This window comes from Chiloscyllium plagiosum, chromosome 5, assembly GCF_004010195.1.
Source record: "Chiloscyllium plagiosum isolate BGI_BamShark_2017 chromosome 5, ASM401019v2, whole genome shotgun sequence".
In the NCBI taxonomy this organism is placed as follows: Eukaryota; Metazoa; Chordata; class Chondrichthyes; order Orectolobiformes; family Hemiscylliidae; genus Chiloscyllium; species Chiloscyllium plagiosum.
This window is the reverse complement of record NC_057714.1, coordinates 68,333,918-68,357,607: the sequence shown is the minus strand read 5'-3', so window position 1 is coordinate 68,357,607 and position 23,690 is coordinate 68,333,918. Positions and strand designations below refer to the sequence as shown.

Here is a 23,690-nt window from a genome sequence, read left to right as displayed (position 1 = left end):
GTCAACTGTAACAAAGCCAAAGGAAAGGAAAGCAAAAAATAAAACCAAATGGACTTAGGAACCAGGTGTGACTCAGCAACTCCGACCCTGTTCAGCTTGTGAACACCTGTTCAGCTTTATAAACATATGGGGCGTGTGCCAAAATTAGAACAAATCAGTAAAACACAGAAAGCTTGCACACAAGTACAGCAGGTAATTGGGAAGGCTAATGGGATGTTGGCTATTGTTTCAAGGGCGTTAACATATAAGAGTAGGCAAGTCTTAGTGCAACTGTACGAGGTGCTGATGAGACCACATCTAGAGTGCTATAAGCAATTTAGGTTCCCTTATTTAAGAACATCATTTATTTCATTGGAGAGAGTTCAGAGGGTTCACTTGGATGATCCCTGGTTTGGAGGAACTTTCTTATGAGCAAAGGCTAAGTAAGTTGGACTCTACTCACTGGAATTTAGAAGAGTGAGAGGTGATATTGTTGAAATGTAGAATTCTTAAGGGGCTTGAGAAGATTTTTCCCCTCGTGGTTGAATGTAGGACCAGAGGCGATAGTCACAGAATAAAGGGTGACAATTTAAAAGTGAAATGAGGAGGAACTTGTTCACTGAGGCTTGAGCTGACAATTTCTTCTGAGAGTTGACAGACTTTGGAACTTAGAGTCAACAAGCTGTACAGCATGGAAATAGATCCTTCAGTCCAACCCATCCATGCAGAATAGATATCCTAAATTAATCTCGTCCCATTTGCCAGCATTTGGCTCATTTCACTCTTTAAACCCTTCCTATTTATATGTCTTTCAGATGCCTTTTAAATGTTGTAATTGTACCAGCCTCTACAACTTCCTCTGGCAGCTCATTCCATACATGCACCACCTTCTGAGTGAAAACATTGCCCCTTTGGTCCATTTTAATTTTTTTCCTGCTCACCCTAAACCCCCATGGTCTCTAGTCTCACCCTGGAGAAAAAATCTTGGCTATTCATCCTATCTATGCCCCTGATGATTTTATAAATTTTGATAAGGTCACCCCTCAGCCTCTGACGCTGTAGGGAAAATAATCCCAATCTATTCAGATTCTCCCTTTAGCTCAAGCCCTCCAACCCTGGCAACAGCTTTGTAAATCTTTTCTGAACCCTTTCAAGTTTCACAACACCCTTCCCTGTAGCAAGGAGACCAGAATTAAACGCGGTATTACAAAAATGGCCTAGTGAATGTTCTGTACAGCTACAGCATGACCTCCCAACTCTGATACTCAGTTAACTGACCAGTAAAGATAAGCATACCAAACACTGCCTTCACTAATTAATCTCCACTTGGAGAGACTAAAATTAATCAAGAGTGATCACTGGGCTTTGTAAGAGAGAGTTAATGTCTAAGAAATTTAACAACTTTTCGAGTTGATGGCTAGGTGTGTACGTAGAACATTTACAGCACAGGAACAGACCCTTTGACATAGATGAGGGTAGTGTAGATAGCCTACATAAACTTCGATGGGGCTTTTGATAAGATATTGCATGCTAGTCTGGTTAAGAAGCTATGAGCTGATGGAATTCAGGACAATTTGGCAAATTGGATCTAGAACTGGCTTAGTGGCTTCAAGCCAAGGATGATGGTCAAAGGGTGTTTTGTGACAGGAAGTCTGCATTGAGAGGTGGGCCACCAATTTTGGTTCTGCCTCCTTTGCTGTTTGTTGATGTGTTAACAATCTAGATATGAATGTAGAAGGTACGATTAGTAAGTTTGCAGATGACAAAAATGTTGGTGATGCTGGTAAGCCGTGAGGAAGAAATCCCTAGGCTATAAGATGACATAAATGAGCTGATCAGTGGCAAATGGAATTTAGATTAGATTAGATTAGATTACTTACAGTGTGGAAACAGGCCCTTCGGCCCAACAAGTCCACACCGCCCCGCCGAAGCGCAACCCACCCGTACCCCTACATTTACCCCTTACCTAACACTACGGGCAATTTAGCATGGCCAATTCACCTGACCTGCACATCTTTTAGACTGTGGGAGGAAACTGGAGCACCCGGAGGAAACCCACGCAGACACGGGGAGAACGTGCAAACTCCACACAGTCAGTCGCCTGAGGCGGGAATTGAACCCAGGTCTCTGGCGCTGTGAGGCAGCAGTGCTAACCACTGTGCCACCGTGCCGCCCACAAATTTAATAATGAAAAGCCTGAGGTTATGCTTTTCAGGAGGGCCAACAAGGTAAGGGAGCACACATTGAATGAAAGGACCCTAGGAAGTAGAGAGGATCAGTGGGACTCTGGTGTGCATGTTCATACAGCCTTGAAGGCAGCAGGACAAGTAAATATGGTGGTTAAGAAGACATATCAAATACTTGCCTTTGTCAGTCAAGGCATTGAATACAGAGCAAGTAGGTTATGATGGAGCTTTCTGTAATGTCAGTTGGGCTGCGCTGGACACCTGTGTACAGTTCTGGTTGCCACACTATAGGAAAAATGTGTGTGTACCAGAGAGGGATGTTGCCTAGGCTGTAGTGATTCAGCTATGAAGGGAGAGTAGATAGGCTAGGGTTATTTTCCTTCGGTGAGAGAAGGCTAAGGGGAGAGCTGATCGAGATGTACATAAATAGGTAAATAGGCAGAAATATTTTCTCTTAGAAGGATCTGAAACCAGGGAGTATCGTTTATGGTAAGAAGCAAGAGGTTTAGAGAGGATTTGAGAAAAAACGTTTCACCCACAGGGTTGTGGGTGTCTGGAATTCACTGCCTGAAAAGATGATAAAGGTGAGAACCCTGAAGGTTTTTGAGAATCATTTAGGTGAGCTGTTGGAACTCCATAGCATTAAAGACTATGGGGAAAGTTCTGAAACGGAGGTTTAGAATAAATGAATGATGATTGGCATAGATGTGATGAGTTGAAGGGTCTCTCTCAGTTCTGTAAAATCTCTAAATGATCAGTTCTCTCCTTCCAGTCTCCAAATAAATGATCAGCCTACTTGATCCTGAACTAGCTATGGCAAGTTGCGACCTCTATACCCCACTTAGTACTTGCTTCTGACATAATTGACTTTGGGTATGCTGAACCTGCCTTCTCTCCACTTAGCAATTGGTGAGTTGTCTGATAAGCCAAACCTACCCTCTTGAGGCTCAGTGATTGGCCAGAAGCCTCTTGGCAACATCAGCAACTTTTAAAACATCTTGAACAGCTAGTTCTTTGTTCTCCAGCCCTCGTGATTAACTAGACAATTTCTCAATTTCTGTGCGACTACCCATATGGTGTATTTATTACAAATTTAACAACAACCTCAGTCTTATGAATTTAATATTTCATCTTAGCGAGAAAACAATCTTCCAGGTTTTTGTCTGTTCAGTTCCTTTACATAGTATAGTTACACCACATTAATCATGTTCCAGGCTTAGAATCAAGATTGCCAGAGTTTAAGAATTAATGATTACTGGAACCAAACTTCACGCCAGACCTTAGAAGTTAATACAATCAGTTGATCTCCACTTTACAAATACAGCATATTCCACATCCCTAGCCTGCTTCAGACACTTACTTGACTCAGTCATTTGTTAGTTATAGACATCACTTCCCCTTCACCATTCAGAAGGAAAATTGCCTATAAATTGCCTGATTAAACTAGAGTCAATGGAAATCAGAAGGAAAGCTTTCTCATTGGAGTCATTCTTAGAACAAAGGATGATGGTTGAGCAAGTTACTGAAGGGCAACAGATGCACAGGAACATCATATTTTTTCACTGTCACTGAATCAAAATCCTGGAACTTCCTTTCTAATAGCACATAGGTGTATTTGTACCTCCATGTTTCAAGAAGGCAGTTACCACAACCTTCTGAAGAGGGAGATGGGCAAGTAATCCAGAGTTCCCAGTTCATGATTTGTGGACACTAGTTCAAATCCAACTACATTAGCTGATGGAATTTAAATTCAGTTAATCAATCTGGAATATAAATCTAGTTTGAGTAATGATGATCAAAATAGGGAATCTAATCTAATCTAAATATTCTCAATTAATGTAAGAATCAACCTGGTTCTCTACTACCCTTTAGAGAGAGATGTACTTAATAGGATAAGAGCCCATGCTGTTGGAAGTAGTATATTAGCATGGATAGGCGATTAACAAACTGATAGAGTTGGCTTAAAGGGGCATTTTCATGATGACAACCTGTGTACCACATGAATCAGTGGTTGGGCCGCAATTATTTACAATATTAATGACTTAGATAAGAAAGGTGAATGTACTATAGCTATGTTTGCAGCTGACAAAAAATAGGGGGAAGGCAAATGATGAGGTTGACACACATTCTGCAAAGGGATTACAGACATGTTAAGTGAGTGGACAGTAAGATGTCAGATAAATGTGGGGAAATGTAAGGTTAGGCACTTTGACAGGAAGAGTAAAGGAGCTGAATGTTATTTGGATGGACAAAGATGGATGCAGAAAATATGGTACACAGGGATTTGGAAGTCTTCGTCCATGCATCACATAAGTCTAATATCTGAGTTCAATAAGTAATAGGGAATGCAAATGGAGTGTTAGATTTTATTTCAAAACGAATGGAGTATAAAAATAGGGAAGTCTTGATAAAACTATAGAAGGAACTAGTCAGACCATAGTTAGGTTATTATGAGCAGTTTTGGAGTCCTTTTTAAGAAAGATTATACTGACATTGTAGACAGATTTGAAAAGGTGGTTTCCCTTTGTGGGATAGCCTAGGACCAGAGGGCATAATCTCAGAACAAGGGGCTGCATATTTAAGGCAGCTATGAGGAGGAATTTCTTCTGAAACTTTGAATCTGTGGAATTCTTTACCATAGAAGGTTGTTAAGGGTATGGTCATGAAGTATATTAAGTACTGAGATAGGCATATTTTTAATCAGTAGTGGAATTGAGTTATAGTGAAAAGGCACGAGAAGGAAAGTTGAGTGTTATTAGTTTAGCCATGATCTCCTTGAAATTTGGAACCAACTTAATGGGCTGAATGGCCTTCTTCAACTCATATGTTTTAAGGTCTTATCCTTACCAGTCTTGTCTACATTTGACTCCAAATCTGCAGTAATGTTGTTGATTCTTAACTGGCCTGTGAAATGGCCAACCAATTTGAAAGCCGTGAGAAATTCATAACAAATGTTGACCACATCCTCTGAATAATTTTTTAAAAAATATGTTTATGGTGGGCAATAAATTCTTGGTTAGTCTGCGATGCTTGGAAGACGTTAAAATAAAACATGATTTTTGTTTTAACCATGGATCTAATCACCTCATTGTTGGATTATAAGTATAAAAGGAAACATGAAAGGCAAAGAGAGTTTATGAAGAAATGTAGCTAACATGAAATGGAATCCAAAATTTCATAGGTAAAATAGTAGTAAGAGGAGGATGTGGAGCATTTGGGGATCCTGGAGAAGAGCTGAGGTATTGAGTAAATATTTTGTATCTACAAAGGTAGAAGATATTGTTACGATCATAGTGAAAGAAGAGGCATTTGAAATGCTAGATAAACTAAAACTTGACTATGAAGAGTATTAGAAAGTATTTCTGTATTTGGAGTTAATAAATTACCAGGATTGAATGAGATGCATCTAGAATGCTGAAAGATGAAAATTATGGTAATTGGCAATCAGAGCAAATTCCTTCTTACATACTGGCAGTGGTGCCAGAGAACTAGAGAATTGCAAATATTTGCCTCTATTCAAAACCAGGTACAAGGATAAACCCAACAACTGCAGGTCAATCATTTCAACTTGAGTGGTGCAAAAGCTTTTAAAGATGATAATCCAGAACAAAATAAGACCATAAGACATAGGAGTGGAAGTAAGGCCATTCGGCCCATCGGGTCCACTACGCCATTCAATCATGGCTGATAGGCATTTTAACTCCACTTACCCGCATTCTCCCTGTAGCCCTTAATTCCTTGTGACATCAAGAATTTATCAATCACTGCCTTGAAGACATTTAGTGTCCCGACCTCCACTGCACTCTGTGGCAATGAATTCCACAGGCCCACCACTCTCTGGCTGAAAAAATGTCTCCACATTTCTGTTCTGAATTTACCCCCTCCAATTCTAAGGCTGTGTCCACGGGTCCTAGTCTCCTCGCTTAACGGAAACAATTTCCTAGCGTCCACACTTTCCAAGTCATATATTGGAAATCGGTCAGAGTATTGAGTACAGGAGTTGGGCGGTCATGTTATGGCTATACAGGACTTTGGTTAGGCCACTGTTGGAATATTGCGTGCATTTCTGGTCTCCTTCCTATTGGAAAGATGTTGTGAAACTTGAAAGGATTCAGAAAAGATTTACAAGGATGTTGCCAGGGTTGGAGGATTTGAGCTATAGGGAGAGGCTGAATAGGCTGGGGCTGTTTTCCCTGGAGCGTCAGAGGCTGAGGGGTGACCTTAGAGAGGTTTACAAAATTGAGGGGCATGGCAAGGGTAGATAGACAGAGTCTTTTCCCAAGGGTCGGGGAGTCCAGAACTAGAGGGCATAGGTTTAGGGTGGGAGTGGAAAGATATAAAAGAGACCTAAGGGGCAACTTTTTCACATAGAGGGTGGTGCGTGTATGGAATGAGCTCCCAGAGGAAGTGGTGGAGGCTGGTAGAATTGCAACATTTAAGAGGCATTTGGATTGGTATATTAATGGGAAGGGTTTGGAGGGATATAGGCTGGGTGCTGGCAGGTGGGACTAGATTGGATTGGGATATCTGGTCGGCATGGACGGGTTGGACCGAAGGGTCTGTTTCCATGCTGTACATCTCTATGACTCTATGAAGTGTGGTTTAATTAGGAAAATAACAAGATTTGTTAAAGGCTAACTGTTTAACTCATTTGGGCTTTTTTGGTAAGAGATCATCGATGAGGATAACGTGGTTGATGTGTTTCAGGATTTGGCTCAGCAGCAGTGAAGAAGTGATGAAATAATTTCAAGTTCAGGCCAGTGTATGACTTGGAGGAAAACTTGTAATGGTGTGTTCCTGTGCATTTGCTGCCCTTGTTCTTTCAGGTGGTAGAGTTAATGCATTTATAGACAATAGGTGCAGGAGTAGGCCATTCAGCCCTTCGAGCCTGCACCGCCATTCAATATAATCATGGCTGATCATTCCTAATCAGTATCCTGTTCCTGCCTTATCTCCATAACCCTTGATTCCACTATCTTTGAGAGCTCTATCCAACTCTTTCTTAAATGAATCCAGAGAGTGGGCCTCCATTGCCCTCTGGGGCAGAGCATTCCACACAGCCACTACTCTCTGGGTGAAGAAGTTTCTCCTGAACTCTGTCCTAAATGGTCTACCCCGTATTTTTAAGCTGTGTCCTCTGGTTCGGCACTCACCCATCAGTGGAAATATGTTTCCTACTGCCAGAGTGTCCAATCCTTTCATAATCTTATATGTCTCAATCCCCTCTCAGTCTTCGAAACTCAAGGGTATACAAGCCCAGTCGCTTCAGTCTTTCAGTGTAAGGTAATCCTGCCATTCCAGGAATTGACCTCGTGAATCTACGCTCCACTCCCTCATTAGCCAGAATGTCTTTTCTCAAATTTGGAGACCAGAACTGCATTTGGAAGCTGCTGTTGAGTTGTGGGTTTACGTGGACTTCCACAACATGTGTAATAAAATAATTAGTCTTGCCTGCAAAGTTGAAGCATATCGAACGAGCCTCTTGATAGGATGTTATTAACCAGTAGGGAGTAGAACCTTGGTGAATGTTTGTTTTTCAGTCTGGAGGAATGTGTGCAATGGTGTTGCTGGTGGATTGGTCCAAGATTATCTCATTTCTGATATGTGTTAATGACCTAGATTTTGACATGAAGGACACAGATTCAACCTTTACAGATGTCAAAAAATTTGGAAGTATTGTGAACTGTGAGGAGGATAGTGATAGACTTAAAGCAGACAAACAGAGATTGATGGAATTGGTAAAAGAAGCTTAAGGGAGGGAATCATGAAGGGTACATTTTGGTAGAGCAGCAATATAAAATAATGGCACAACTCTCCTGTCCCTTTATCCATGTCATTTATATAAATTAGAAAGAATTGAGGCCCAAGCACAGGTCCTTGTGTCACTTGTGCAGATTAGTGATCCAGAATTCTAGACTAGTTATGCTAAGATCTGAGTTCAAATTCCCTCATTGCAGCTGGAAAAATTATATTCGTTAACGATGTTTTTATCCTGTGAAAGGAAACTCTGTATACTCATTATGTTCTAATCTCTCAAATGTTCTGTGCACAGGTTTTTGTTTGAAATTAATTCTGTTGATGCATCTTAAGTTTTTTTTTTATTTGGAATGTTTGAATGCTATCTTCCACTGTTTAGAAGCTATAATGTAAATAGTTACAGTTAACTTTGCATGTACATTGGCTTGTATCTTCAACTTTTGAATATTAATGCGTGCCGCTACTGTTGAATAAATCTAGCTAAACAGTAACCAATTGTATTTATAATGACTTAATCTTACTCTCAATGAGCATTGACACAAAGAAAGAGAGATTAGTGGAAATGACAAAAGTTTGGCCATATAGTTTAAAGACTGAGAAGAGAAAAGAAATAATGCAAAGATTACAGAATTGATGGGAGCCAAATAGAGTGATTACATTCATACTGATTTATCTTGTTGTCTGTTTTCTCTATCCCCTCATTTAGGTCAGAAGTAATTGCCCATGATAATCAAGTGGCTGAAGGTTGTATTGCTGATCTTGACCAAGATAAAGTAGCAGCATTTAAGGTAGTGCAACAAAGTATAAGTGTACTTTAATTAAGAAATAGAGAAATTAATCTTGTATATTTGTGGTGTTTTCTTATGAGAGATTTAGTTTAGTGGAATTATTAGATTTTTTTTGTAAATTTATTCATTTTCAAGATGAGGGTATTGCTGGCAACATGAGTCTTCATTGCCCATCCTTAATTGTCCTCAAGAAAGTGATGGTGAGCCACCATCTTGAACCATTGAGTTCAATGCGGATAGAACACAATGCTGCCAGATAGCGATTTCCAGATTTTGATCAGTGATGATGAAAGAAATCTGGGTGTTGTGTGAATTGAATAGGTTTTAGGAGGTAATGATGTTCCCATGCATCTGCTACTCTTCTCTTTCTAGATGATAAAGGTTTCTTATTTGGAAAGTGTACCATTGCAGGAGATTTGGTACTTTGCACCCACATTGCAGATATAGTGAATGGGATGCAAATAATTAATCGGTTTGTTCATGATATAATTGAGCTAGTTTAGTGTTTTTGAAACTGTAGTCACTCAAGTGGCAAGTATTCCATCACATCCCTGGCCTGATGCCTTGTAGATGGAAAAATAGGGATGCCAGAGGTGAACAACTCACTCCAGAATACCCAGACTCTGACTTGGGTTTGTACCCATGTTATTTTGTCTAGTCCAGCTATGCTTTGGATCGTTGCTGATGTGCTGGGGATTCAGCTTTTGGCAATGCACTAAATGTTAAGGGTAGGTGATTGGACTTGTTCTTGTACTTTGGTTAATACCTGTCATTTGTGTATTGTGAATGTTTAGCTGTCTTTAAGTACTATTGTTTAGTTTCTTACTGGAGTGACAGTTTATCTTATCAGTGTAGTACTTGAATTAACTGTTCTGTGAGGAAAACCATTCTGAAAATGGCTTAGAAATAATAGTAACATCTTGTGTGGATACAAAGATTTCAATTTCAGCTTTTAATGAAAATGGTTTATTTTAAAGCATCATAAAATCATAGAATCCCTACAGTGCGGAAACAGGCCATTTGGCCCAACAAGTCCATACCGATGCTCCAAAGAATAACCCACCCAGACCCATTCCAATACCCTATCCCTCTACATTTACCCCTAACTATTGCACCTAACTTACACATCCCTGAACAGTATTGGCAATTTAGCATGGCCAATTCACCTAACCTGCACATTTTTGGATTGTGGGAAGAAACAGGAGCGGCCAGAGGAAACCCACGCAGACACTGGGAGAATGTGCAAACTCCATACAGACAGTTGCCCGAGTCTGGAATCAAACCTGGGTCCCTGGAACTGTGAGGCAGCAGTGCTAACCACTGAGCCACCATGCCACCCTTATTATTTACACCATGGTATTTGTTTTATTGGTTTGTCTTTTTACTTGCTCTTCTCATACACTCTCCTGAACATTCCTACTTTCATGTAGCTTAATTACAAACTTATGCATTCTTAATTTGTTTTCTTAACTAAAACCAAATTATCAGTTGTGATACTGATATCTTTCAAGGTAGTTTGAGAATTGTATAACAGTACATAGCTGCTCTCCTATTTGAAAAGCATGATTGTTCTGGACAGTGTCTTGTATTTTCCCATCTTCAATTTGCCAACCCGCCATCCTTGAATTCTAGATATCACCACATATATTGTTCAACTTAATTACACTAAACTTCTTAGCTTCATGCACATGAATCTTCTTTATCAAGGGAAAGAAAAATTCAAACACTGTACTCACTGTACTCACAACCGGAAGCAGCAGATTTAAACCACTACAAATGGCGGAGGGAAGATCACAGAAGCGCTTCACAGGAGGCTCCCAAGCACTGAGGATGTCACCTAGACAGGGGATGAAACGTCTGCAACACAAATTCCCAGCTCAGCGAACAGAACCACAACAACAAGCACCCGAGCTACAAATCTTCTCACAAACTTTGAACACCTACGGGTGAGAGACGCTAAGACAAGCCAGGAAATGGGAATCCTGTGCCAACCACCTAAGCGCCACATACGAACAACTCCGGTTCCTGCATGAATGCCGAAAGAAGCCAGGGACACAGCCAGACAGAACGGATTCAGAATGATCCAGGTAATGATTACAGACGCTCACAACAGACTTCACAAATACAGACAAGAAATTGCGCGCCAAAAATCGTTAATTTCAAAAACCACCAATCAGGAATGGACCCGAACCATAGGATAGAACAGGACCACACACCGCAAAAAAACGGCACTAAAAGGAAAAATGGCCAAACTAACACACAACAGAGAGGACACCACAACACACACCTGGGTTAGAAACCTCTCCCACAGACAGCTCACAAGACATGGAAAGAACAATACTGGCCAAGGGACTCAACTACAACCACAGGGACGCCAAAACAGCAGACTTCCTAGCAGCACTAGAATGCACAGGAACACTCAGGAACAATGGACTGACAGAAGAGACACAACAAACAGTGAGACAAAGTATCGTACTTCTGATAACAAGGAAAAGACAAACACGTAACCTCAACACCAAGGAGAGGGAAGCACTAAAATCACTAAGAAACGATAAGAACATAATCATACTATCAGCAGACAAAGGCAGAATGACGGTCATCCTGGACAAAGCAGACTACATCCAAAAAGCGCAACAACTACTTGCAGATACCAACACCTACCAAAAGAGGGAGTTTGACCTCACCCCACAGCTCACCAATAGGATAAACAACACTGAGGAACCTCCAAAAAAACGGACAGATAACCAGGTCGGACCTACAAAGAATGAAACCTGAAAGCAACAACACCCCCAGGTTCTATGGACTACCTAAAGTGCACAAACCAGACATCCCACTCAGACCCATAGTATCACTGTCAGGGACACCATCACACAAACTGGCTAAAGAACTACAGCAGAAACTGAAACATCTGATCAGCGGATCCAGACACTGTACAATCAACACAGGAATTCTTGGACATCATCAGAAATATACACATAGACAAGGAACCATGGTCTCATTCGATGTAACGGCACTGTTCACCTCTATTGACAAAACCCTAGCAGAGAAACAATAGCCAACCTGCTGGACGTACAGAACAGACAACAGGATGTTGAACCTATCAACAAAGACGGCATACTCAAACTACTGGACCTGTGCCTCTCAACACACTTCACATTCAACAACCAAATATATGAACAAATCAACGGCACACCCACGGGCTCACCCATCTCTGGACTTGTAGCAGAAGCGGTAATGCAAAGATTAGAACAAACAGTCTTAATGCAAATTCAACCCAAACTCTGGGTCAGATATGTGGATGACACCTTTGTAATCATTAAAAACACAGAAATAGAGAACACACACCGGATCATCAATGCCACACTCACAGGAATCCGATTCACTAGAGAGGAAGAAAAGGACAATCAACTCCCATTCCTAGACGTGATGGTACAGAAAACACCTAACGGAGAATTCACCACAAAGGTATACAGAAAAGCCACACACACAGACGAAGTCCTGAACTACGAAAGCAACCACCCCAACACACACAAAAGAAGTTGTATCAAGACACTATTCAAAAGAGCCACAACACACTGCAGTACACCAGAACTGCAAAAAGAGGAAGAAGAACACCTATACAATGTATTCGCCAAAAACGGATACCCATGCAATTTCATCAACAGATGCCAAAGGGAAAGACAATGGAATGAGGACATGCCGCAACCCAAAGGACTAGCCACACTACCATACATCAAGAGCATTTCCGAACTGACAGCCAGACTACTGCGACCACCTAGGACTTATAACAGCACACAAACCAACAGCCACTTTCAGACAACAACTCACCGGAAGGAAGGACCCGATACCCAGCATGAGCAAAACTAATGTAGTGTACAAGATCCCATGCAAGGACTGCACAAAACACTACATAGGACAAACAGGAAGACAGCTAACGATCCGCATCCATGAACACCAACTAGCCACGAAACGACACGACCAGCTATCCTTAGTAGCCACACACGCAGATGACAAGCAACATGAATTTGACTGGGACAACACTACTATTATAGGACAAGGCAAACTGAGAATAGCCAGGGAATTCCTAGAGGCATGGCACTCATCCACAAATTCAATCAATAAGCACATCGACCTGGACCCAATATACCGAGCACTGCAACGGAAGCTGGAACTGACAACCGGAAGCGGCAGATTCAAACCACTACAAATGGCGGAGGAAAGATCACAGAAGCGCTTCATGGGAGGCGCCCAAGCACTGAGGATGTCACCTAGACAGGGGACGAAATGTCTGCAACACAAATTCCCAGCTGGGCGAACAGAACCACAACAATGAGCACCCGAGCTACAAATCTTCTCACAAACTTTGAACTGTACTCAAATCCCACAGACCTTCCCTTCTCCCATTAGAAACATCTAGTCACTTTGTCCCTAATCTTGGTGAATGTTATGCATTTGAAGGTACTGGGCGAGGAATGTTTTTATCACTCTTGGCAAACATTCAACATTCTAATTGCTATCTAATTGCAAATAGTTCTTCGATAACTTGATAGTTGTGTTCTTGTGCAACCCTGCATTATAGAAAAATCCCACTTTAGAAACAGCACGTACAGTGTTGGTGATGTAATCACATTACAGCCAACACACATTTTAAAAGTTTGAGCTTTAGAAACAGTGTCCTCAATTTGACAATCACGTTACAGCAAATTCATGTTACTCAAATGCATGTAATAGCAGAATGACCTGTACACACATGTATAAGATATAGAATTGGGCTAACTTCTTTCTATCCTCATGAGGCATCTCAACACCACTCTCCAAAGAACACCTTCTATTTCAACAGTTTGCATATACTTATTTTTCATTTCTGTATTCCTTTAGTGTGAGATTTCTAGTTACTGTCACAATATGGCAGTTCTCTTGAGTTTATCTTTACTCAGCAGGAAACTTTTTTTATTAGTCTGATGTTGTCTGTAGCCACTGACTACGTCAGTGCCATTCCAAGCTAAAATGACAGTCCTGAATGTGAAAATTCAGTGCAATGTATCAAATAGAGTTCCACAGAAGAACTACTTTCATGTTGAAATTTGCTCCTGAGGGTAAGTTTAGAGAAACTTGAACAAAAACAGAAAGCCCTGGAGAAATTCAGAATGTCTGCTGCATCTATAGAGAGAAAAGTAGATATGGGTGAGTTAACAGTTTGAGGTGGATGATCCTTTATCAGAACTGAAGTGCAGTAAGCCAATGGTAGGGATGGGAGAATAGAGTGCAAGGAAACAGTGCCCAGAGGAAGACAGAGAGAATAAAGTGATAAACTAACAAATAGATTGCCGATGTTAAGCCATGAGAAAGAGAATTTCTAGGTGGTGGTGCTAGTGAGAAGTGTAAATGGTTAAAAATGGATTGGCTGTGCTTGTAGTATACGATATGGGACAGGACCTACGTTGAGCAGGGAAACAAACAAAGAGAATGTACATGTTCTTAAGTTGTTAAGTTCAATGAGTCCTGAAGGTTGTAAGATGAGGTGTTGCTCCTCCTGTTTGTGTTGAGCCTTTCTGGCGAATAGCAGAGGGCCTCGTATGGGAACGTGCTGGTGAATTGAAGACATTGAAATGTACAGCACAGAAAAAGACCCTTCGGGGCAACACATCCATGCCGACCAGATATCCTAAACTAATCTAGTCCCATTTGCCAGCACTTGGTCCATATCCTGTTTGATCATAAACTCATCCAGATGCCTTTTAAATGTTGTAATTGTACCAGCCTCCAACACATCCTCTGGAAGCTCATTCCGTACAACACCACCCTCTGCGAGAGAAAGTTGTCTCTCAGGTCCCTTTTAAATCCTTCCCTTCTCACCTTAAGCCTATGCCCTCTAGTTACTGTTAATTTTTGCAGTTAAATGTGACTATCATAGCGCTGCATTCAGTTTTTATTATTTGTGGTTCCTTTTCATTATTTGAAGAGACAGTGTATTTTATTTTCTATGCTTAAAATAGTTCCCTTTTGCTTTTCACATTTTTTTATTTAACAAAAATCATTGGCACAGAAATTCATCCTTAATGTATTAAATGTTCTTTTGTCCACTATTTCAACAAAGATAGCAGCCCTTGCTCTAAAATCATTTAAACATAATGGCCTTATTTACAATAGTAGTTAGAAGGATGTCATACACATGTGCTGATATATTCATTCGTATATAGACCGGGTCCCAATGAGTACATGTTGGCAATTTAATTATCATTAGGTTCTTGTCAGCAAAGGCTCTGCAATTCCAGATGTATGACAGTGGCATGTTAATTTAAAACCGTATGACCTAAGGGGCAACTTTTTCATGCAGAGGGTGGTACGTATATGGAATGAGCTGCCAGAGGATATGGTGGAGGCTGGTACAATTGCAACATTTAAAAGGCATTTGGATGGGTATATGAGTAGGAAGTGTTTGGAGGGATATGGGCCGGGCACTGGCAGGTGGGACTAGATTGGGTTGGGATATCTGGTCGGCATGGACAGGTTAGACCGAAAGGTCTGTTTCCATGCTGTACATCTCTATGACTGTATGACTAATCCCTATTGCCAAATACAAAATTGATCAAACAGAACTAATATTCATTTTTAATCCAGCATTTTTTGTCTTTAAACTTTCTTTCTTTTTTGTTATTCTTTTGAAGGATATAATTCAATAGGCAGTTTCTTGTCCATGTGGCTGAGTCTGACTTTTCATCCAAAATCACTGAATATATACATTGGGTAGAATTTTACCAAAAGATAACTGTCAATTTCAGGGTGTTTCACGGAGAGTTGACCTCCGTGAGCCCTAGCAATTTTTCAAACGCAATTTTATGTTGCTCATGATTTGATCTGCACATTATTGTAAAACTCTGCCAGTTTGGTCCAAAATTGTCACTGGGTCAGTGCAATGTTCACAGTGTGGAGAAACACACAGCAATGCTACAAGAAGGTTAATGACTTTCTGCATCCCACAGGATGAGTGCTACTTCACACTCACTCTTATTCTATCATTGCATCGAAATCCGATCAAACCTCATGATTTTCCGCTCTCACTATCACATGCAGCATCTTCAATCAATCGTTCTCATTCACCCCCAACTCCACCCAAGCTACTGAATGTTCCTGCCCTCTACGGTTCCTTCTCACTTACTCAAGACACTTCACCCCCTTTCCCTCATTGATGAACCACCCCATTAAGTAACTATAATCCCCATTAAACTCGATCCTCCATTAATGAAAGCCAACACACCATGTGCTTTCATAACAACACTATGTACTTGGGTAGCAAATTTGAGGGAACTTGAACACCAAGATCCCTCTGTTCCTCCACACACTGCCAAGAATCCTGTCTTTGATCCTATATTCAGCATTCAAGTTTGACCTTCCAAAATGCATCACTTTGCATTTATCCAGATTGAACTCCATCTGCCATTTCTCAGTCCAGCTCTGCAGCCTGCAATAGCTCTTGATACTATCAACGGCACGTCCAACCTTTGTGTCATCGGCAAATTTACTAACCCATCCCTCAACCTTCTCATCCAAGTCATTTATAAAAACTACAAAGAGCAGAGGCCTAAGAACAGAGCCCTGCGGGACACCACTCACCACTGACCTCCAGGCAGAATACTTTCCATCTGCAACCACTGTCTGCCTTCTATCAGCCAACCAATTCTAAATCCAGACAGCCAAATCTCCCTGTATCCCATACCTTCAGACTTTATGAATGAGCCAACCATGGGGAGCCTTGTCACATGCCTTGCTGAAGACCATATATGCCACATCTACTGCTTGACCTTCATCAACCTGGCTTGTCACCTCCTCAAAGAACTCAGTAAGATTAGTGAGGCATGACCTGTGCCTCACAAAGGCATGCTGACTGCCTTTAATCACCCTATGCTTTTCCAAACAGCCATAAATCCTATCCCTCAGAATTCTTTCCAAATCTTTGCTGACCACAGACGTAAGACTGACTGGTCTGTAATTGCCCGGGATTTCCCTATTCCCGTTCTTGAAAAGAGGAACAACATTCACCTACCTCCAATCCTCTGGTACAACTCCCATGGAGAGTGAGAAAGCAAAGATCTTCGTCAGCGGCTTAGCACCCTCCTTCCCGGAGCAGCCTAAGATAAATCTGGTCTGGCCCTGGGGACTTCGCAATCTTAATGTTTGTCAAAATTTCCAGCATATCAACCTTATCAATCTTGATCTGTTCAAGCCTGTTTCCCAGCTCCTCAAAGTTCTCATTCACAACAAGGTCCTTTTGCTTAGTGAAAACCGAGGCAAAAAACTCATTTAGGGCTTCCCCTATCTGCTCAGACTCCACGCACAGGTTCCCTACGCTTTCCCTGATCGGCCCTACCTTCTCCCTGATCATTCTCTTATTCCTCACATGAGTATTTTTCCGTGACCCCTCCTGGCTCTCCACAGTCCATATCTGAGCTTGTTTCTAGTAAGCCTGTAATCCTCTAAAGCTATGCTAGATCCTTGCTTTCTCCACCTTACGTAAGCTGCCTTCTTCCTTTGACGAGAAGCTCCTCTGTTCTCATCATCCAAGGCTCCTTAATCTTACCCCTTCCTGCCTGACTCAGAAGATCAAGTTTGTGCATCCATTGCAACAACTGCTCCTTAAACAGTTTCCACATGTCTGTTGTGCCCTTTCCATGGAACAATTGCTCCCAATCTATACTTCCCAACTCCTGTCTGATAGCATCATAATTTCCTTTTTCCCAATTAAATGTTTTCCCTTGGTTACTGTCCTTTCCGTCTCTATGGCTATGGTAAATGTGAGGCAGTTGTGGTCACTGTCATCAAAGTGTTCTCCCACTGCGAGATCTGACACCTGTCTTGCCTCATTGTCGAATATCAAATCCAAAATGGCCTCTCCTCTCATTGGCCTGTCTATATACTGAGTAAGGAAACCCTCCTGAACACATCTGAAAAAAATGACTCCATCCAAACCATCTGCACTAAGGAGGTTCCAGTCAATATTGGGAAAGTTGAAGTCACCCACAACAATAACCCAGTTACAACTGCATTTTTCCAAAATCTAGGTAAAAACAATGACTGCGGATGCTGGAAACCAGATTCTGGATTAGAGGTGCTGGAAAAGCACAGCAGTTCAGGCAGCATCCGAGGAGCAGTAAAATCGACGTTTCGGGCAAAACCCTTCATCAGGAAAGATGGGCTGATGAAGGGCTTTTGCCCGAAATGTCGATTTTATTGCTCCTCGGATGCTGTCTGAACTGCTGTGCTTTTTCCAAAATCTGCCAGCCTATGAGTTCTTCAATCTCCTTACTGCTGTTAAGGGGTCTGTAGAAACCCCAAATATGGTGGTTGCTCCCTTTCTGTTCCTAACTTCCACCCAGTAGACAAACCTTCCTCAACAACCTTTGTTTCAATAGCTGTGATGCACTCTCTTATTAGCAATGCTACATCCTCCCTCTTTTTCCACTCTCCCTGTTCTTTTTAAATGCTCTAAACTCTGGAACATCTAGCGACCATTCCTGCCCCTGTGAAACCCAAGTCTCCATTATGGCTACAACATTATAGAGCATGGATCAGTACTTGGGACTAAGTCTATCACTCTTATTTCTGACACCCCTTGCGTTAAAGCAGACACACTTTAATGGATCCCTTTGTTTCATCACGTGAAAAACCTTCCTGTTAGATTCACTGCATCCTGTCACTGCCCCATCTACAGCTAACCCCCTCTCAGATATGTAGCTCTGGTCCCACCCCCTTGCCAAACTAGTTTAAACCCTCCCAAAACACCAAACAAATCTCCCACCCAGGACATTTGTGCCCCTCCAGTTCAGGTGCTTCTTGTACAGGTCCCACCTTCCATAGGTAAAGTGTTGGTGTGTGCTAAAGACCAATATTGAAGTGATATGTTGCATTATAAGTGAATCTGAGAAGTACCAAGATGATGTAGTGAACCTGGTGTTTTGCTGATGCTAACTACCGTGGACAGAGGGTGCAGGCAGTCACAGGCAGCCCATTGAGTATGCCAGAAATATTTGAGTATGCCAGAAATATTTGAGAATGCCGGCCAAGATGGGGGCCTGAAGTATGCATTAGTACATCACAGCTCCAGATACACACACTGACCTCTTTGTTGTGAATTTTTTCTCTTCATTGTTTGAGAAAATATCATCATGCATATAGGTGTGATTAATTAATAAAGAGATGTTTATGCACTCAAATAGGATCTGCTCTGCTCACCAGTTCAATTCTCAAGGAGCCATTAAAATTTTGGGTGGAAAATTGAACTTTTTGTTTCCTCAATGTCAAAAATCTAATCTTTCTTGCTGTATTTTGTCAATTGATGCGCCACTGCGCATATTATGAAGGGCCTGGAAAAATTCAGCCCCATATGTAGACACACAACCACAGATAGACAGATGCAAATTGACATACAGTTATGCTGACAAGAATAGGTGTTCTGGCTGATTTATCTTCTCCCTTCCTCATTTTGAGAACAAAATAACCAATGGGGTTCTGAATTGATACTCTGCAGGGAACACAGAACGTGCAGAATGGGAATAAATCTCCTGACTTTTCCAATCTTCTATGTTGTGATCAGTGTCTGAGTGATGATCCCAAAACCATTATGATTCTGAATAAAGCATCGGCAAATTGTTACTCTCCTGAATGGTGATGGAGGCTCCTCTTTATATCACCATTGCCCCTTGCCTTGGTTGACCACAACTGAATTAATTTAAATTATTTGACAGGCAACTGGAAGTTCAGAGTTTATAGACCGAGAGAAGTGATCATCCAGGCTGCATTTCATCTTCCTAACGTAGGGGAATCAATCTTGTAAGCGGCGAACACAGTAGACTAGATTGAATGGAGTGCAGGTAAATGGCTGCTTTACCTGGGAGCTGTATCTGGAGCCTTGAATAATGAGGAAGGAGAGGTAAACAGACCTTCTGCGATGGCATGAGAAGGTGCAGTGGTGGTGTGAAGAGGTGTTGGGATTTGAGGAGTGCATCAGGGTGTACCAGAAGGAACAGACCTTTTCGAATGCTATCTTGGGATTGGAGGATTTGTGTCTGATGGTGGAGGAATTAGTGGCTTATGATCTTTTGATGTAGAGGCTGGTGGGGTGGAAATTGAGAACCAGTGGTATGCTATTGTTGATTAAGAGCAGAGGGAAGGGATGAGGGCAGAGCTGCAGGAAATGGGTCAGACATATTTGAGGACTCCATCAATTACGGTGGTGGGGGATCCTCATTTAAAGAAAACAGTGAACATTTCTGACTGGTAACTATGAAACTGACAGTTTGCTGGCACCAGCTGTCCTATCACACAAATAGCTTCGTTCTAAGTTGCACCTTGAAAGTAGAGTCGCAGGTAGATAGGATAGTGAAGAAGGCGTTTGGTATGCTTTCCTTTATTGGTCAGAGTATTGAATACAGGAGTTGGGAAGTCATGTTGTGGCTGTACAGGACATAGGTTAGGCCACTGTTGGAATATTGCATGCAGTTCTGGTCTCCTTCCTATCAGAAAGATGTTGTGAAACTTGAAAGGTTTCAGAAAAGATTTACAAAGATGTTGCCAGGATTGGAGGATTTGAGCTATAAGAAGAGGTTGAATAGGCTAGAGCTTTTTTTCCTGGAGTGTCAGAGGCTGAGGGGTGATCTTATAAAGGTGTACAAAATCATGAGGGACATGGATAGGATAAGTAGACAAAGTCTCTTCCCTGGGGTGGGTGAGTTCAGAACTAGAGGGCGTAGGTTTAGGGTGAAAGGGGAAAGATATCAAAGAGACCTATGGGACAACTTTTTCACAGAGGGTGGTACGTGTTTGGAATGAGAAGAAGTGGTGTAGGCTAGTACGATTGCAACATTTAAAAGGCATCTGGATGGGTATATGAATAGGAAGGGTTTGAAGGGATATGGGCGAGGTGCTGGCAGGTGGAACTAGATTGGGTTGGGATATCTAACACTTTTGCCCAAAATATAGATTCTCCTGCTCATTGCATTCTGCCTGACCTGCTGTACTTTTCCAGCACCACGCTCTCGACTCTATTACAAATGCACCAACTCTTTCAATTACCTTGTCTGTATGCCCTCACATTCTGCTTCCTGTAAGGACTTTACCCATTCTTGCAGTTTCTTTGATTCCATTGCATCGGTTCTGATCATGCCACCTTCCACAGAGGCCCTCAGAAATGTCCACCTTTTTCCTCAACCAAGGATTTCTTGCTACTCTGGTTGACAAGAACATCAGATGTGTCAGACCCATTTCCTGCAGTTCTGCCCTCACTGTCTCTCTCTCCTCCTGTGTCAACAATAGGGTACCCATGATCCTCACATTCCACTCCATTAGTTTCCAACAGGATCATAAGCCACTGTTGCTGTCACCTGCAATGGAATGCCATTGCAAGACAATTTTCCCTTTCACCCCTTGTCAGCATTCCACAGGGACCATTCCCTCCAGAACACACTGGTTCACTCCTTCACTTGTAACACCTCTCCATATCCCAATAACACCTTCTAATGCAATCACAGTAGGTGTAACACTTGCTTGTTTACTGATTTCCTCATTGTCCAAGGCCCCAGACGTGCCTCCTAAGGGAAGCAACAATTTGCTTGCACTTTATTCAATCTAGCTGCTCCCAATGCAGTCTCCTGTATGTTGCGAAGATGAAATGCAGAATGGGTGTCCACTTGCCCAAACACCAACACTTTGTCAAAATAACCCCAAGCTTCCTGTTGCCTGCCACTTGCATGCCATGTTCCCATGCCAATATTCTGTCTCAGGCCTGTTGTGATGCTGAAGTGAGGCTTAACACAATCCGGAAGGGCAACATTTCATCTGGCTAGGTACTTTAAAGCCTTCAGCACTCAACTTTGTCCACCTTTTACCATGTTTGTTCCCATCCCCCACACCAGATCCTGTCCTGTGCATAGACTGATCCCAGCATAACCAATCGATTTTCAATCATTTACATTCTTGTTTGCGCTCCAGATAACAATTATGTCTCTTGTGGTTTATCAGCAATCACTGTTGTTTGTTTTTTTTACTTTCTCCCACCCCCCCCCCCCCCCCACCACGTACTGTTCCCATGTGCTCCACTCCCCCCTCCACCCACCAGTCGCCTCATCAGCATAAAAACCATCTTTCTCCAGCTATCTTCAGTTCTTACAAGTGGGTCATTGGATTTGAAGTGTTAACTTTGCTTTTCTCTCTACAGATACTGCCAAATCTGCTGAGTTTCTCCAGTGTTTTTTGTTTTGGACTTTTCAAACATTACCATTCTGTATTTCCATTTAAAAACTCAAATATAAACTCTGCAAAAGTATGCTACTAGTTAAACTGATCCTTGATCAAATTTTTGGTACTGTTTTCCCTACCAATGTCAACAAAGAGACGTGGGGTCCAGTTACATACATGTATAAATTGCCACAAACAAATACAGAAAATGATCAAGAAAGCTAGCGGAATACTTGCCTTTATATCTGGAGAACTGGAGCATAAGGACACAGAAGTTATGCTGCAGCTATACAAAATCCTGGTTTGACCCTATTTAGAATACTGTGAGCAGATCTGGGCACCACACCTCAGGAAGGATATATTAGCCTTGGAGGTTGGTATAATGTAGGTTTACAAGAATGATACCTGGACTTCAGGGGAGAAGTTATGAGAAGTGATTATATAAATCAGATCTTTATTCTTTAGAATATAGAAGGTTGAGGAGTATTCTAATCGAAGTCTTCAGGATATTAACAAGGAATGACTGAATGCATAAAGATAAACTATTGGGGGGATCCAAGATGGCGGCGACCCAGTAAGACTGAGACTATAGTGCTCCTCCCAAGACTTGGGCACAGTGGGTCACCTACTCCCTACCAAGCTCACCAAATCATTTAAAAATAATTTATAATAGTTTAGTAACTCAATTAGTTGTGTAATATTACATTTAAGCAACTTTATCCTAAGTTAAAATGACTAAAGGGAAGGGAGCCCGCAGCTCTCAGCAAGCAGGAACCCCTCCCCCACACTCTCCAGCTGCAGCAGAGGCGTCCACAGCCGCCCCGGGGGACTTACCAACAGTAGCAAGTCTTGCAGAAATGCTTTCCAAGCTTGACTCGAAGATCGATGCCTTTATCGTCGAATCCAGAAATCGTTGGGAGTCGCTCTCGGCCGCGCTGCAGAAGCACGACCGTGAAATTGAAGAAATTCAACGCCGAGTCGGAGAGGCGGAGCTAAAGGCCGCGACCTCAGAGACAACCGCTCAATCGGCCGTGGATCAAGTCCGGACTCTCGAGCAGCGAGTCCGGACCTTGGAAAATCATAATGACGACCTCGATAATCGAGGACGTCGAAAAAATATTCGTTTGCTGGGCATTCCCGAACAGGAAGAGGAAGGCCAGCTTACAGCATTCCTGGAGCAGTGGCTGCCACAACTTTTAAATCTGCAAGCTGGACCAGGCCAGGTAAGGGTGGAATGGGCCTACCGGGTAGCAATACGCGGGCCCGGCTCGAACCAGCGCCCACGCCCGGTCCTGTTCCGGCTGCAGAGCTACAAGGAGAGGCAGATACTCCTAGAAGCCTCTAGAAATCTCGGAAAAGACCCCCAAGATATGATCTACGAAGGATCCAAGATCATGCTATTTCAGGACTTTTCCCCGGCTCTGGCTCGAAAGAGGAAGGCATTCGACGAGGCGAAGAAGCGTTTAAGAGACTTACATGTTCAGTACTCCTTACGCTACCCAGCGATGTTACGCTTTAACCATGAAGGATCTGTACATAACTTTGGATCACCAGAAAAGGCTAAGGAATTCTTGGACTCCCTTAGATAAACTGTAGGACATAATGGATGTTGGTCTGCCTTCCACCCCCCCCCCCCCCCCCCCGCTGCTTTGGTTTATATCCCCTCCCTTTTTTTTCTTACCTTACTGCTTAATATTATCATGGGGGGTGGGGAGAGGGATTTGATTTTCTCCCCCCCCCCCCCCCTTGG

The 23,690-nt window shown here is 42.2% G+C and overlaps 1 protein-coding gene across 8 annotated transcripts in view; it reads left to right on the top strand.

Annotated features, from left to right (window-relative positions):
• Window positions 1–23,690, top strand: part of akap9 (A kinase (PRKA) anchor protein 9) — a 261,473-nt gene that overhangs the window by 94,034 nt on the left and 143,749 nt on the right. For all 8 annotated transcript variants that reach the window (XM_043690268.1, XM_043690265.1, XM_043690267.1 and 5 more), the window contains one exon: window positions 8,629–8,710. In XM_043690268.1, the coding sequence (XP_043546203.1) occupies window positions 8,629–8,710 (82 nt within the window). The remainder of the gene's footprint in view (window positions 1–8,628; window positions 8,711–23,690) is intronic.